Genomic DNA, 17,190 nt, shown 5'->3' with positions numbered 1-17,190 from the left:
TTTTGTTGTGATCCTGTTAGTACTTGGTAGAACCAGTGAGTACTTGGATAAGATACATCCAGGAAAAATTAGCTAACTGCAGGATGTGGTTTTCATGATTCAGTAGATGGTACTGTTCATTTAGAGTCCATACTATGACAATGCCTGGCAAGATGCACAAGGTCTCTATGCTACTGGTGGTTCCTTCTTTTGTGTGAAATGTAAATTTGAGGTCCAGACTACTAGTGATTGTTAAAAAATCCTGTGAAACTGTTTGCAAGACTGGATGTTAAACTCAAGTATCCTGGCCAAATTCCAGTTTGGTAATTACATTCTGCCTCCCTGCATTTTCTCAGCAGTTAGGCCTGCTTACAGTATTCTGTACATCCTATCCTGCACTGTTGTGAAGTATCAATGTGGGCCGTTAAACAGCTGCCGCATTCCATGCAGGTGACAGCAGTTGCATGATAAGAGCTCCCCTTAACATTTTGGCATGGGCTTATGAAACACAGATCTGTCTGCCCCAGCCCTACTTATAACGCATCTCTGTTCCCTGTTAATCACCTTGCTATGCTAACAGTCAGCCTGAGAATTTGGGGGAGGGATTTCATGATTGCTTAGGACATGCTTTGTTATAAAAAGCGTGTGTGTGTGTGTGTAGGTCCTTCTGCTATAGAAGTGAAACCCCATTGTGCTTGTTTCCTCAATCCTATTGATTGATTGATTGATGTTTTCAGTGCTATCTTCATGAGGTCTAGAAATGCAATTTTTAAAAAAAAAAAGCTGAATTTTTCTGCTACAGTTTTAGCTCTTCTAACACAGAAGGGACTGCAGGCTCAGGTCAGTGGGGGCCTCTGGCCAGCTCAAACCCTAGAGAGTGAATGTTCCTTAGATACAATCTGTAAAGCCCTTTATCCTTTTTCAGGGTGAAAGGTGCTATACTGATTCAAGATTGACTATTCATTTTCAGTGCTCTGAGGACACACAAAGAAGCATCAGAAGATTTTATGTAATCCTTTTTCCCCCCCATTATTTATCTTAAAAACAACCAAATGGGATGTGCCTAAATCTATCCTCTGTCCCAAACAAATCCACCACAGCCTCTGGCTTGAAAACAAACCTCAGAAATTTCCACCCCATGGGATAACATTTTTGGAACGTTATAAGCACCTAAGGATAGGATCTGATCACATAAGCGCTATCTCAGCCTTATCAATAGCATCATACCCATGAGATGAGTCATGCTTTGGGCCCCAGTCCTATATATATGGATGAACCTTATTTCATGCAGCTCCCTCTGAAGTCAATGATGCTCTGCGCACATGCAGGAGTACACTCCTCCAGAGTATCTTACAGGATCAGGACCTGGAATCTGTAGCGTCTGAAACTGAGTAAGTGCAAGTTACAAGAATTATATTTCTTCTCTTATTTATTTTAAAGCGAGTGGAACAAGCCTCCAGGTTTGCTGTTTCTGAAGCTTTTTCCCTTAAAAAGTCAGCTTATCGTCAAAGGCCACGTGGTCCTGCGATGGATCTGGAAACAGTAGAGCAGCTGCAGGATCATGATGAGGCTTATGCAGAAGGTGAGTTTGAATAGCACCGGTCCAGAGCTGTTTAAAGGGACCCTATGAAATCCAACTGGGCCAGTAGGTAGATTTGTGTATCACCAATCTTTTTCAACACCTGAGACCAAATAGAAATATTTCATAATATGGGTTAGATTTGATCTAGTTAATCTTGAGCAGGAAGTCCTAATGAAAATCAATGGCTGGAAGCTGAAGTCAGACAATTTCAGATTAGAAATACACATTTTTGACAGTGAGGCTGATTAACCATTGAAACAAACTACCAAGGGAAGTGGTGGATTCTCCCTGAAGTCTTCAAATCAAGACCAGATGCCTTTTTGGAAGATATGCTTTAGTCAAACACATGCTATTGAGATCCATATATGAGTAACAGGCTGAAATTTTGTGTTATACAGGAGGTGGGACTAGATGACCTAAATGGTCTCTTAAAATCTATGAATAATTGTATTTGATCTTTTTCATTTCCATGGATGCTTTTCCCTCCCCAGATAAATAAATGTTTCTTGTGCAATGTTGCAGCCCAAACCCTGCAGAACTACAAATCTGAAACTTAAATGTCTATAAGCAAAAGGGAAAGTAACTTCAATTATTTCTGCTGTCCAAAGCGAAGGAAATGCAAAAGCTAAACTGACAGTAAAAAGAGTTGGAAGCAAATTGGATTTTTATAAATATTTATTATTTTGCAGCATCTAAGAACGTGCTAAGCACAGTACAGAACAAATAGAAAGACAAGGTCTCTGAGTTCTCATTCTAACAAATTCAGAGTCAGTTCTTTCACTTGCAATAATATGAGGCACTATTAATAGCATGGATGAATAAATCTGGGTACACTCTCGGATTTCTATATATAATGTCAAATGTCTCTCACAGATGGAGCTAATTCTCTGCAAGTGTCTGAAATATGAAAGATGCCTTCTTTTTTTCCTCCCCTGCCTTTGTGTTGTTTTTTCCTTTTTACATATAGTAATCTGTTTGAGTGTTCCAGAATTGCCTATAAGCCTTTTATATTTGCACCACAATTATAATACATAAGAATATTGATTATCTGCAGTCACACCACCATGTTAAGAGACATATTGATAAAGAAAGTGTTAAAGCTCATTTACTCCAAATATGAGGAGTCTGCACTCTCTTGTCCAAGAATGACACAGCCTTTACAGGACAAACTGACTTCTGTTTTTCTCATTGAATAAACGTTGTTAAATTGGGCTAATTATAGACTGAAAGTTGGGATACAAGGACTTGAAAGGGATTAAAAAGCTTCAGTATGTGTCTGTTTGGGATTTTTTGAACTTTTTTAGAATAGACTCATAGAGTTTAAGGTCAGAAGGGACCATTATGATCATCTAGTCTGACCTCCTGCACAATGCAGCCCACAGAATCTCACCCATCCACTTCAATAACAACCCCCTAACCTATGTCTGAGTTATTGAAGTCCTCAGATTGTGGTTTGAAGACTTCAAGCTGCAGAGAATCCTCTAGGAAGTGACCCGTGCCCCATGCTGCAGAGGAAGGCGAAAAATCTCCAGGGCCTCTGCCAATCTGCCCTGGAGGAAAATTCTTTCCCGACCCCAAATATGGCGTTCAGTTAAACCCTGAGCATGTGGGCAAGACTCACCAGCCAGCACCCAGGAAAGAATCCTCTGTAGTAACTCAGATCCCATCCCATCCCAGACCACTTCTTTAAAGAAGCCTGAAAAGGAATTTTTTGGTGGTGGTGGTCTTTGTTTTTTTAAAAGGTTGCTTATATTTTTCCTTAGAAATAGCTGGAATGCTAAATTATATCCTCCATCATTTTTACTGTATAACTTAGTTGCAGTACCAGAGAGACTTGGAGTGAGTGCTTTCTTAGTTCTGAATTAAAGGAGTAGGGTTTTGTATTTTTTTTAAAAAAGCTTTTCTTCCAGCTGTCAGGCATTTGAGTTAACTAAGTATTAGCCAAAAACAAACAAACAAAAATTGTCTCATTCCTACAAACAGACTTACATATGGTTTTAATTTTATGCCCATATGTAGTCCTGTTGAGGATACATGTACGCATTTGCAGGATCAGGGTCTGAATGAAAAACCAAACGTTTTAAGGAACGTTTTAAGGAGTCAGTTTAAAAAAAAAATCACTTGATCTATCACTCAGGTTTCATCTTATTGGTATCTATGATGTCATGATCTTAATAGTTCTTGTTGTCAGAGATGTTGTCAGATGCTACCGGTGTGGTGCTCTGCTGTCTCCTTGTTGGTATCACTCGGCCGCGTGCGTGTGCTCGCCCCATGTGCTGCCCCAGCTTTGCAGATAGCTGATGCAGCAGACCCGACAAGAACCCTCAATGACCACAGACTCTAGTAAGGTGCAAAGTCACGTCTGCTAGGTTTATTGCGATCTCAGACACAATGGCAGTTCCCTGTAGGTTTCTTAGCCTAATTCAGGGCATACTACGAGAAAGTGCCTCTTGGCAATGGACCCAGCTCAGTCAGTGGTGGGACTTTCCACTGCCCCCTCGGCTGGACAAAGACACCGCCCCAAGGATGCATTCTTATACACAGGTACAAACAAGTTACACACCACTCCTGACGTATTGAGGTGCAACCCCTCTATGTAGTAAGGTGCCACCTCTCACCTTGTACATGTTGGTCTGAACAAAACAACTCAATCCATCATATTACCCTTTTGCCCCGTCATTGGGATGGGTCAGTCTGTTCCTTGTTATCTGTGTGGAATGTACAAGTATGTGAATGTTCTGATCTCTAGTGTTCAGTACCTTTTAGGTACGTATCTTCTTGCAGCATCAGCCCTTTCCTTGCCAGCTTCTGTGAGCAGGGCCTGCCTCTGGCTCACAGCTCCACTTTGCTTTATGTTAGCAAAATCTTGACCATTACTTTAGTTCAGGCCTTAGGCCTCATACCAGGCCTCTGATACCAAGGTTTATATCTCAGGGCCTCCTCTTACTACAGTTCTCTTGTTGTCCAGAGAGTCTTGCAGGAAAAACAGGCTAGACAATTTCTAATGCATATAACACAAAGAGAAATAAAAAACCCTCCAACTTTCAAGCCTATTCACATATCAAGAATAGAGAGGTGTGGAAACACCAACCCAATGAGTTTTTCCTTTACAGATCACCCTTCAGTCATTTTTAAACAAACTGCATAGCACATTGTGTAACAATCCTAAGAGGACAGAGTTTTGCCATCTTACGCTTACTATGATATTTCTAATCCTAGTAAAACCCTTGATCCCTTTCTCACCATAGCCCAGGAGCTGCTCAATGATTGGATGAATTCCAAACTGAGACTGGAGCTAGAAAGTGACCAAGAAGAGAATGCTGGAGATGCTGCTGCTGATTCTACTCCTGCTGAAGAGACTCCTGCTGGCTTTTTGAAGTACGAGAGGTTTGATGGTGAGAGCACAACAAAACATTTCTTAACTTATTTTTAAAGATAAGGGGATAACAGTGGTTAGTTTGTAGGCTTGAAAGCCAGGAATCATGAACATACCAAGATGATAGTCTCCGTAGGAACAACCAGGGTCAGTAGAGCTCTTGGTTTTTCCCAGCTCAGACATTAACTTGCTGTGTGACATTGCAGAAATAAGCCTAAAACTCTTTGTGCTTCATGGAGATAATATTTCCCTAACTGAGAAGGGCTATAAGGTTTGTAAGATTTGTGTAACAGTTTGAGATCCTCAGATGCAGGGCAGTAAAGATTGGGAAAGTATTATTATCATCATCATCTAAACATACTGAATTTGAGACTGCTTTAGATTCTTGAGGCTAAATGGAGTGCAGTCAATATGGCTTCTTTCATCAGGATTACATTCACAAACTGGGCAATTCTCTGTTTAATCACTTTATGCTTGATGGCTTTAGGCTCTGAGGTTTGTTAATTACAAACTAGCTTGGGGTGATCTGGATCTTCTGTTACAGATTTGTGTGGTTATCTGGAACAAGAAATGGAAAGTACCACAGTTCAAGATTTTCTGCAGAATCTTCTGCAAAATGAAGTGGTAGATAGTGGGATATTGGAAGACCTCAGGATTGAAGAAATCAAGGAAAAGAAAAAAACAAGGGACCCACGAATTACCATGGAGCTAAGACACAAGCAGGTGAGGAAAAGGCAGTACATTGAAACTGATATGGGGAAACATTCTTTATGTAACATATATTAACCCATGGAACTCAATGCCACATGATATAATTGACGCAAATAGATTAGGATAGTTCTCAAAAGGATTAGGCATTTCTGTGAATGAGGATAGTATTTGCACTAGCTCAGGGCTGTAATATCCATCTCTAACATGGATCTGTGCACTCCAGGAAGTGGCAGTAAGTGACTGTTCTTTGCTAGCCTCCCTGCTCAAGTCAGGAGTAAGCAGAGTGCTAACTGAATAGGGAGATGCGTTAACCAACCTCTTAAGCATTAAAGTCTAATCATTCTGTTAGTACTCATCTCACATACATGGGCAAATGGGTGGAGGAAGGAATCCTTCACCCAGGCTGCAAAATGGCTATGTAGCTGTTCTATTGAGGCAATTTTAGCTTATTTGCTGAAGTGTCCCTCTGTGCTGCCATTTACCAGACCCTTTTGTGTCAATGCATACAGAGGGCCGCATAGAATGCAGCTCTGTTCTACATATGGGATGCTGCTTTCACATCACCCTACCTCTAATCTAGCCCTCCATTTGCACTGTGGAGCACTGATGTAGGGTGAGGGCCCTAGAGATCATATGGAAGTTATACAGTTGTCCTGTAGGCTTAGTACAAGAGATTCACAGATAGCTACAGTATCCACTATACTACAGTATCCATCACCCACCCTCACAGGGTCCCACATGCTGGGCTACAGCCCTAGCTGGAACATCTGCACTGCAATTAAACAGCTCCTTAGGCTGAGTCACCCTGCGAGCCCGAGTCAGCTGGCACAGGCCAGCCCCGGATGTCAAATTGCAGTGAAAATATACCCCATGTCTCCCCTTTTTCTCCTCCCAGAATGGAAGGGATGGGTGCACAGCTGGTATCTTCCCCACACCATGGAGCAGGCTTTGAGGAGGCCGGAAGGAAGTCTCTTTTTCTTTCCTCTCCCTCAGGCTGAGCATCCATCGCAAAGCTATTCCACAGCTCTCAGCAGGGAGACTACTGTATATACTCCATCATAAGCCGGTTCATTTATAAAGTGACAGCCCCCTCAAGATGGATAAGTAAAAATGGAAAATTTTTATAAGGGATCAGCAAACTTTGGCTCCCGGGCCATCAGGATAAGCCGCTGGTGGTCTGAGATGGTTTGTTTACCTCGAGCATCCTCAGGCACAGAGGTAAACCTAAGTAAACAAAGTGTCCCGGCATGCCAGCTGCTTATCCTGACAGGCTGGGACAGCAACTGGTGGGGACATTTTGGGGGGGGGGGGAGGGAGAAGCTGGGAGTCAGGGGAGTAACCCCTGTGACCACCCCCCACATGACCCCACCCCTAGCCAGGGATCCCCTCACTCCCCCCATCTCATCCCACCTTATCTGGGGAGGGCCAGGGGAGGATGTCTCTGGCTTGGCTGGAGTTGCTCCGGCAGGCTGCAGCCTACTCTGGCAGGCCAGACCAGACCCTGCTCTGGGGGGTGGGGCCGAGCGGCACAACTGCAGTCTGCCAGCCCTGGAGCTACTGCTGCTGCGGAGGCAGGGGTGGGGGGGAGAGCAGCATGGCCAGAAGTGGAGAGACTCTGGCCCCACCTCTTCCCTTCTAGCTCTGCTGGCTGTGCTGCCTCTCCTTGCTCCCCCTGTTGCGGGGAGGGACTGTGTCCCACCTCTTCCTCTCTACACCTGTTCATAAGCAGACCCCCTTCTCTGGTGCTTCCCTTTTTTACTAAAAAAATTAAGCTTATGAACGAGTATAATGAACAATTATTTCTCCTCAAGATGTCAGCATGTTAAATTCTATTGGGAGGACAGGCAGGGTTGAGATAGGGTGGTATTATGTGGGTAGTTGTTGTTTGATCTGTAAACAGTTGCAGTGCTTGAAGCTGTGGCTGTGCTAAAGAGATGGTAGGGGCTCCCATGTCTTCCATTTTCCCCTTTTTGGTTTTCCTGATTTTCCTCAGAAGCAGTAGGATTCTGCCCTTTGATGCCTAGAACACTTGCATAAATTTTGGAATTGATCATTATTGCATTACATATACGCACACACAGAAATGTCACTAAGTTGAGTGCAGTGTTGTAGCTGTGTTGGAATATTAGAGACACAGTGGGTGAGGTAATATTTATTGGACCAACTTCTATTGGTGAGAGACACAAGCTTTTGAGCTTACACAGAGCTCTTCTTCAGGTCTCGGCTCTGTGAAAGCGCGAAAGCTTGCCTCTCTCACCAACAGAAGTTGGTTCAATAAAATATTACCTCACCCACCTTGTGTCTCTCAAGCAAGTTGAGTGTATGGCCCCACAAACTCTGCCCATCAACTCTACTACCTTTATCAACCAAACTTGTAACCATCCAGGGTGATCAAGTTAATTTGACAAGATCTGTTTTGCATAAACCCATGTTGATTGGCATGAACGATATTACTCTGTTAACACTTTATTAATTGAGTCCCGTATCAACCATTCCACTACTTTGCCTGGGATAGATGTTTGCTTGACAGGCCTATAATTACTTGGGTCATTCTGTTTACCCTTTTTAAATATTGGCACAACATTAGCTTTCTTCCAGTTCTCTTAAACTACTCCAGATTTCTAAGACTTATTAAAAATCAACATTAATGATCCAGAAAGTTCCTCAAACTTGGATGCAAGTTATCTGAACTTGCTGCTTTAAAAATGTGTAACTTTAAAAACTGCTGTTTAACATCCTCCTTAGTTACCATTGGAATAGAACATATTTCATCATCATATGATATGAACACATCTGGATTTTCCCAAGTACAGAACAGAAATATTTATTGAATGCTTCTGCTTTTTCTTCATTATTATTGACAATTCTACCATTTCCATCTAATAATGGACCAATACCATTGGTAGGATTCCTTATGTTTCTGATATACTTAAAAAATGTTCTTTACTATCCTTAACTGTTAGCTTTCCATAGATTTAGCTGTGTGTACTTTTGCTTCCCTTACCAATTTTCTACAGTTCTTAGCCTCTAATGTATTATATTTATTACTGTTAACTTCTTTTTTCCATTTGTTGCATGTAGTATCTTTTTATTTCTGCTTTCACTTTCCCTCAAAGGACAGGCTGTTTTTTAAAACAAGCATAGCCTCCTCTTAAATGAGGCTTTTGGACATCTAGTAGAGTGTTCTTAGGCAGTTCCTGTTATCATTCACTGTTTTCTATTTAGATTCTTCCACCCAGCTGACTTGTTTCATAATTGTTTTCAGCTTTCTGAAATTGGCCATATTAAAGAACCAAGTGTGTATGGAATCCCAGGGGAGCCACGCTGAGGTCACTCAATTAGGATGAACTGCAAAGAATGGGACAGACAATCCCCAAAGCGGGTGGATATTCCAGTACACCTCTACCCCAATGTAATGCGACCCAATATAACACGAATTCGGATATAATGCGGTAAAGCAGCGCTCCGGAGGGGTGAGGGTGCGTACTCCGGTGGATCAAAGCAAGTTCGATATAACGCGGTTTCACCTATAACGCAGTAAGATTTTTTTGGCTCTCGAGGACAGCGTTATATCCAGGTAGAGGTGTACTTAGATTTACCAAACCAGCACAAAATGGCTTCTATAATACCTTACTGGTTACCCAGAAGCAAGCAACTCCATTCCCTTAAAGCAACCCAGTCTCAGGCCTCCATCCAGACACCCAAGTCAGATATGATGAGGATTAATGAAAATCTTATTCATCATATAAGAAGGTTCTACCAATCTCAAAAGATCGGACGTATTACCTCCCAGGTTAATGAATATTCCAGATTTTACCCAAATACATGTTTACAGCCAATTCTTATTAACTACACTAAAATTTATTAAAAAAGAAGAGAGTATTGGTTAAAAGATCAATATACATACAGCATGAGTACAGTTCTGAGATCAGATTCATAGCAGAGATGGTGAGCTTTGTAGTTGCAAAGAATTATTTCAGAATTAGCCCATGTTATAGTCTAATGTTCATATTCAGGGTAAACCAGATTAGGACTAGAGATCTCAGTTTTATTGCTTAAATTTCCCCTGCATGAAGCATCAAGCAGATCAGCGCCCATTGCTTTCAGGCTGACCCCAGCTGCAGCAGCTTGCTTTAATGCCCCCCAGTGGGTACCTGGTAACAAATTAAACCACAGTCAGCATCAGGCCTGCCTTCCCACAGGGAGGCTCTAGCAGACCATAGCCTCCAGACAGCTTCTGGCTATAACCAGGCTTCTCTCACAATACAGAAGCTGCCATTCTGCATCCCTCTTTAACTCCTCTTTCCAGGCCTGACTCAAGAACAAGTATAGCAGGGCGGGGTTCATTGCAGACACTGCAGCTTGTTAACCCACGGGTGGGCAAACTATGGCTCGCAGACCACATCCGGCCCGTGGGGCCGTCCTGCCCGGTCCCCGAGCTCCTGGCCCGGGAGAGTAATCCCCCTCCTCCGCAATCTCAGCTCGCTCGCTCTGCCACTGGCACAATGCTCTGGGCAGTGAGGCTGTGAGCTCATGGGGCAGCGCAGCTGCAGAGCCCGGCCTGGCCTGGTGCTCTCAGCTGCGTAGTGGCAGCAGCGTGGCCCAGCTCCAGCAGGTGGCGCGGCTGTAGCGCTGCCAGCCACTGTGCTCCAGGCAGTGCGGTAAGGGGGCAGGGGAAGTTGGATAGAGGGCAGGGGAGTTCGAGGTGGTGGTCAGGGGGCGGGGGTGTGGATGGTGGTCCGAGGGGAAATGGGTTGAATGGGGGCAGAGGTTCCAGGGGACAGTCAGGAACGGGGGGGATTGGATGGGGCAGCAGAGGTCTGGGGGCAGTCAGGACAGGGAGCAGGGGTGTGTGGATGGGGCAGGAGTCCCAGAGGGGCTGTCAGGGAATGGGGAGGTTGGATGGGGCAGGAGTCAGGGTGGGGGCAGATAGGAGGTTGGGGCCGGGCCACAACCCCCTCCCCTAACCGGCCCTCCGTACAATTTATGAAACCCAATGCAGCCCTCAGGCCAAAAAGTTTGCCCGCCTCTGTGTTAACCCCTTCCTAGCCAGTGTGGGGTTCACATACCCCTTTCCACCCCCCCACTAGTGTGCCTAAGAACACAATCATATCCAGTTAATGCCAAATATAGAGATGATAGCTTCTTATTAATTATTATCATCATTGCACCCAGAAGCCGCAGCCAGGGACCAGGACCCCAATGTGCTAGGTACTGTACAAACATGAACAAAAAGACAGTCCGTGCCCCACGGACCTTACAGTCTAAGTGTAGGACAAGAGACAACAGGTGGAAACAGACAGATCAATGGGGGAGTACAAGGAAAGAATGAAATTTTGTGTGGTGTGGCCATCTGTGTATTGGCAACCTGATTGAAACCCACCCTCTCAGTTCAAAGAGACTCCCAGAAGCCTTTCTTCAGATGATATAACTCTTGTCACTACCGCTGCCTTGACTCATTGCTGTGCTCTTCCTTCCCAGGTTAAAGAAAACTGTTTAAGGCTGAAGAAGGAGGTAGAGCTCCGGAGACGAGAAAAGATCCTGAAAAAACTAGCCCTGGCTGAGGCCAAGCAGCGAGTACAGGAGGAGAACAAAAGGCAGGCTTTGAAGGCCAGGAAGGAGGAGGAGGAGATCCAACGGGAGATGGTGAAGCTGCGAAAGAAGATGGCAGAGAAGAGGCACATCATGGGAGAAGCACGAAGAATGTAAGATGGAGTGGGGAGGGAGAGTGGAACTCAAGCTCCATCTAGTCGTTTGGGCTGCAGGGCCTATGAACTCCAAATGATAGTGAATTTCTTCAGTCATCTGCTTCTGGCTGCAGTGAGCTCTCTAAAAATAGAAGACATGGTAGTCTCAAAGGAAAACTGCCTTCTGGGGCCCTGACCTCTCATAATGTATATATATTTTAAATGACTAATCCTGGAGGCAGCATCATTACTGTCTCTAGTTACATCACAGAAGCTGACAGATTGGAAGAAGGAATCAAATGCTGACATCTATCAACTTGTACACATCAAAACTCTGGCATTTAAAATTGGAGACATCCTCTCTTTAGAGAGGGGAAAGAACGTGCCTGTCCAATGGAGCTCAAAGCTCTGCAGAGGCAGAGTCTTTGCTTCCACTGAGCTTAGGAGCTCCATAGGGCTCATACTTTCCACAGTGCTGTGGCCCCCACAGGGCCCTGTGATGGCCACTTATCTTCATAGGCATCTATGAGATCCTAGTTCTCCATATATGCCTTCTTGACATTCCAATTCCCTCTTACTGCTGTGTACTGGAACCCCCTCCTGACTGTGTTGAATTTGTGTAGCTCATGGGCACCAGGCATCCAAATCCCAAAGCTACCCCTGTTCTCTATAAAGGCTGGGCTTCAGTAGCTATCAACTGTCAAAGCTACAGAGGTCATTCTCACAGGATTGGTTCAGAAGGAGGTGAGACCCATACCGCAGTACTCCCTTTATTTACTCTTGTCATGGTATAATTCCTCACTCTAAACCTTAGCATCCAAAAGATGGGGTACCAGCATGAATTCCTCTAAGCTCAATTACCAGCTTATTACTTGTAGCGCTGCCACCAACCACGAATTCCAGTGCCTGGTACACTCTAGTCCCCCCCAAAACCTTGCCCAGGGACCCCCAAGATCCAATCCCTCTGGATCTTAACACAAGGAAAGTAAACCCTTTCCCTCACCGTTGCCTCTCCCAGGCTTCCCCTCCCTGGGTTACCCTGGAAGATCACTGTGATTCAAACTCCTTGAATCTTAAAACAGAGAGGAAAATCCACCTTTCCCTCTCCTTCTCTCTCCCACTCCCAGACTCTCCCTGAGAGAGAAAGTAATCCTAACACAGAGAGAAAATTAACCTTTCTTTCCCCCTTCCCTCCTTTCTCCCCACAAAATCCCTGGTGGATCCAGACCCAATCCCTGGGGTCTCACCAGAATAAAAAAGCAATCAGGTTCTTAAACAAGAAAAGTTTTCTTTCTTTAATTAAAAAGCAGTAAAAATTATCTTTATAAGTTTAAGATGGAATATGTTACAGGGTCTTTCAGCTATAGACACTGGGAATACCCTCCCAGCCTAAGTATACAAGTACAAATTAAAATCCTTTCAGCAAAATACAAATTTGAACTCTTTCCAGCCAAATACACATTTGCAAATAAAGAAAACAAACATAAGCCTAACTTGCCTTATCACCTAAGTACTTACTATTTTGAATCTATAAGAACCTGTGTCAGGGAGACTGGAGAGAAACCTGGTTGCACGTCTGGTCACTCTCAGTACCCAGAGAGAACAACAACCAAACACTAACAGCACACACAAAAACTTCCCTCCCTCAAGATTTGAAAGTATCCTGTCCCCTGGTCAGGTGATAGCCAGGCTCACTGATTTTGTTAACTCTTTACAGGCAAAAGAGATATGAAGTACTTCTGTTCTATTAACTCTTACTTGTCTGTTTATGACAACTCTCTACCTTTGGTTCTTGTGTTTGTCTTATTTGCAGAGAGAGGAAGAGGCAAGAATTAGAACAAGCTCAGAAACTGGCAGCGGTGGGCCTGTCTCACACTATACCAAAGCCCCTGAAGCAGGAAAAAGAGGAGAAACAAAGGAGATTGCAAGAGCTGCTGAGCAAGATTTACAGTGAAAACCAGAGAGTGAGCATCCTCCTCCTGTATTTAGCACTCTGAGCCAAATTCTGCCCTCAGCAATGTGCTTACGCAACTCTCACTGAAGTCAAAAGCCTGGCTGCCAGGCCTTCTGCCTCCTCTTGAGTGTCCTGTGTAGGGAGAGTAAGATAAACGATCCATTGAGAGAGAAAGTAGAGAATGGCTTGGGAAACTGTTTCCTAATGGTTAGAACAGGGAACTGGGAGCAAGGGACTCCTGAATCCTAATCCTTATTCTGTTGCTGGGTGTCCATGGGCAAGTCACTTAATGTCTCTGTGCCTCAGTTTCTCCAGTGGGGAGAAAGGGAGTTGTGGGTAAAACTTTGCTTTTGGAGCAGTTGTGGGCAGAGAGCAGCCCAGAGTGATAGATCAAGCAGACACACAGAGGGTGCTTTGAAAAACTCATGATGAGATCCTCACCCCAAGTCCAGCCCTTCAACACCAAGTAAAAGGTCTGGAGTGGTATAAAGAGGCCTTACAAGACCCACTTCTGCTATAAGCACTGTGGAGCCAGCAATAAGGCAGCCCTTTGAGGACTCCCTCATTCCTTGGCATAGGAAGGGGTGGGAGTAGGCTAAAGCAGGCCAAGGGGTGGAGCCACAGCATGTGGGGCTGTGCAGGTTCCATGAAGCACTGTGGCCCCTTGGGAAAGCTCCAAGAGCAGTGGTGGGCAACCTGCAGCACGCGAGCCGCATGTGGCCCATCCGGGTAATCTGATTGCGGGCCATGAGACATTTTGCTGACGTTGACCATCTGCAGCTACGGTCCCCCGCAGCTCCCAGTGGCCATGGTTCGCTGTTGGACATATGCCCTGAGTACTTTCTCCCACCCCTCATAATTCAGAAAAATAGCCCAGGAAAGAAATGTTGACTGGCCACAAAGTTGCAGGTTTCCTGCAATGCCACATCATAAACCTGTCTCCTTGCTTCTTAATGTCAAGTTACAGTTTTAGGTAGTGCAACTTGGTTAAAACAGCCGATAGGAAACAGTCTCTTACAGACTTGCATGCCCTGACCAGCTACACTTTGTCTCATGAAACACAGATGTAGGCACAGAAACTTCTATATGTTTCCCCAGACATTTCCCTTGCCGTTTCTGCTAATTGTCCAAGACAGAGTTTGCAGAATGGCAGGGAAAGTCTCAAACAGCAAGACAAAGTCTGTGCTAAAAATTTTGGTTTATTAAACATCTGGAAATGAAAAGACCCTATTGTACTGAACACCCTATAGAGTGAGTAAGCTCATTATAAGGAATAAGGTTCCTTGTGTGGCAGCATGAATGACACCATAATATATTTTTAATTAATATATAAGTAATAATCACTTACATCATATATACCTGTAGCACATTTAAAACAGAAGAATCCCACAGCACTCAAATTGAGAAGCCAGCTATCCTGAAGGATCACTTTGTCTATAACTCAAATGCCACTGCTGCTGGAGGAAATGTGCACAGCAACACTACACCACAATTTAAGATAGGGTGCAAAGAGTCCACATGAAACTAGAGGGGTTTCATATGACTATATGACTGGTATAATGTGAGCTGTACATTTTCAAGGGCAGAAACTGTAGCTGAGCAGAGATAAGCAATAATGAATCCTTCATTATTAACTTAAGTAGCTGGCGTGTTGACATGTTGTCCTCTTCATAATTCTCTGTTTGGATTTCCATGTCTGAGAATGTTGATGCAATTAATACAGTACATTATGACAGAAGAGGAACAGCTAAGGAATTGTTATGAGCTGACCCACTTGGAGGATCAAAATGAACAGCATCTCCAGTGACAGGGCTAGAATTAAGAGGTAGATTAGATAGCAAATTGCTCCTCTGTCCAAGATAAATCACTTCTAGAGGTAGCCAGTATGATTACTCCTTGGGAGAAAACTTTAGCTTCCCAGTGAAATGAGGGTGAGTTTAGGTCACATTATACATTTTAGCACTGGGAATTATCTTGTTTGTGCTTGGTCTTTAAAGAGCAGCTTATAGTTTATGGAGTAGTTTGAAAAAGTTCTACATAGAGGGCAATCTTCTCTATAATCTTAAGCTTTCTAGATTTAGGGACAATCCTGATTCTAGAATTTATATTTCACGCTCATGGTTTATTCCTTTTTACTTGTAAACTGAGCACATTTTGCTTTGGAGTCACCATGAAACAATAAACATGGAGTCCCGTGATGCTATTTTTACAGTCAATTTTCACAGTAGAACTGCACAGTAAGCATCGTGCTCTTCACATTAGTTCTCTGCCCCCCAGAAGTGTTTGCTGGGGATTTGAAGATATATACGGTTGTTCAAAAGGAAAGGCCAAGGGAAGGATTGTGAGGATCAGCACTTGTGTGATGAAATGTTCTTCCTCATTGGCTCTATATACCTTTTCACTGCAGTGCCTACAGCAGCATTTCTCCGCTTGGTACAAATTCATTCTGGATCATAGGATTAAAATGGGGAAAGCCAGGGCCCTTGCTGACTGGAAGTGCCAGCTGAAGGCCCTGCGAGCCTGGAGGGACTATACATGGGTCCAGAAGTTGGAGCAAGAGACTGAGCAGTTGGAAACTCATCTCAGGGATCAAAACAGGTAGTGGCCCTTAGCCTATGGAATGCTTCCTTCTCACAGAGAAGCTAGCAGCCTTCAAACAGAGTCTAGTGCTAAGCGGAGGGTTGTGTAGAGGTATGGTCTGTTATGTGTGTGTGGAAAGTCTTGTTTCTAGTAAATCTACACGTCACCTGCAGTTGGAGACACCATGGCATAGACTGAAATGAAGCTGGATCTGAGAGGGACTTGAATACCTCTTTCCAACAACCTCCAATTTCTCTGTTTGGGTGTCCTTCATGGAACCTCTCTCATTGGCTCACTCTTTCCTCCAGGCCCCAAGCATGTGAAGAGCCAAATTCATCCCTGATTAATCCAGTCATTACATCAGCGATTAGTTAGGCCTGATGCCTTCAACAAGGAGCTTGTTGGTTGGACTCTCCATAGACAGCAGCATATTCTGCAAGTGGGACTATCCCTCACCTCCAGACAGCTGGAGAGGGCAACAGTGTATCCCTTTTACTCTTATAGCACAGAGATACGAATGGATGGGGACTGTAAAACAAGCAGGAAAATGTATTTAAAGAACTATATTTAAATAGTAGATGGTTTTCAGAGTCTTCCAGAATCAAGTGATATCAAGCAGAACTCAGAAAAATATGAAATCTTATGACGTCTTCTGGATTGCTCCACCCATTTGGTAAATGCCATCACCTGGAGAGACAGTGTGGCCTAATGGATAGAGCACTGGGATGGGATGGGACTTAGGAGACTTGGGTTTTAGGCCCACCTCTGCCACTAGCCTGCTGGGTGTCCTTGGGCAAGTCACTTCAGATCTTGGTGTCTCCATTTCCCCATCTTTAAAATGGGGATAATGACATTCAGTTCTTTTGTAAAGCCCTTGGAGATCCACTGATGAGAAGTGCTAGATGAGAGTGGGGTACATTAATTTTAAGCAGGCTAGGAGAGAGGCCTGTTCAATGTCTGTTGTTAATGGAAGTGCTTTATTTTCCAGGAAAAAACAGTTGGCTATTGAGCATAACCGGAAACAGGTTTTACGGTGCTGCTTCATAGAGTGGCAGCTCTGGAGCCGAGCCCAGGCTGAAAAGAGAGAGCTACAACTGAGACAGGAGGAAACTAGGAAGAAGATGGCGCAGCTGCTGGAGGCAGCATCAGTGGGGAAACTTGGCACAGACGGATCATGGGATGTCGGCAGGACCAGGATGAGACAGGTGACCCCGGATCAACCTGTCAGGGAAGAGAGGGTAAAGTTCTTTCCCATATGTTTCCTCATCCCAGTCCCTCCCACAGTGATTAATCATAGCTCTAAAAGTTAACCTCTATGGTG

At 44.2% G+C, this 17,190-nt stretch overlaps 1 protein-coding gene across 6 annotated transcripts in view; it reads left to right on the top strand.

Moving 5' to 3' along the window:
* CCDC191 (coiled-coil domain containing 191) overlaps positions 1–17,190 on the top strand; it is a 36,785-nt gene that overhangs the window by 990 nt on the left and 18,605 nt on the right. For all 6 annotated transcript variants that reach the window (XR_003996485.1, XR_003996487.1, XM_030533136.1 and 3 more), the window contains exons 3-9: positions 1,420–1,561; positions 4,810–4,956; positions 5,482–5,660; positions 11,130–11,353; positions 13,149–13,299; positions 15,697–15,887; positions 16,858–17,107. Coding sequence is in view for 4 of the 6 variants with exons in the window: in XM_030533136.1 (XP_030388996.1) it covers positions 1,420–1,561; positions 4,810–4,956; positions 5,482–5,660; positions 11,130–11,353; positions 13,149–13,299; positions 15,697–15,887; positions 16,858–17,107 (1,284 nt within the window). In the remaining 2 variants the exon portion in view is untranslated. The remainder of the gene's footprint in view (positions 1–1,419; positions 1,562–4,809; positions 4,957–5,481; positions 5,661–11,129; positions 11,354–13,148; positions 13,300–15,696; positions 15,888–16,857; positions 17,108–17,190) is intronic.

The sequence above is a fragment of the Gopherus evgoodei genome, chromosome 1, assembly GCF_007399415.2.
Source record: "Gopherus evgoodei ecotype Sinaloan lineage chromosome 1, rGopEvg1_v1.p, whole genome shotgun sequence".
Lineage (NCBI taxonomy): Eukaryota > Metazoa > Chordata > Testudines > Testudinidae > Gopherus > Gopherus evgoodei.
This window is presented reverse-complemented; position numbering and strand designations above follow the sequence as displayed.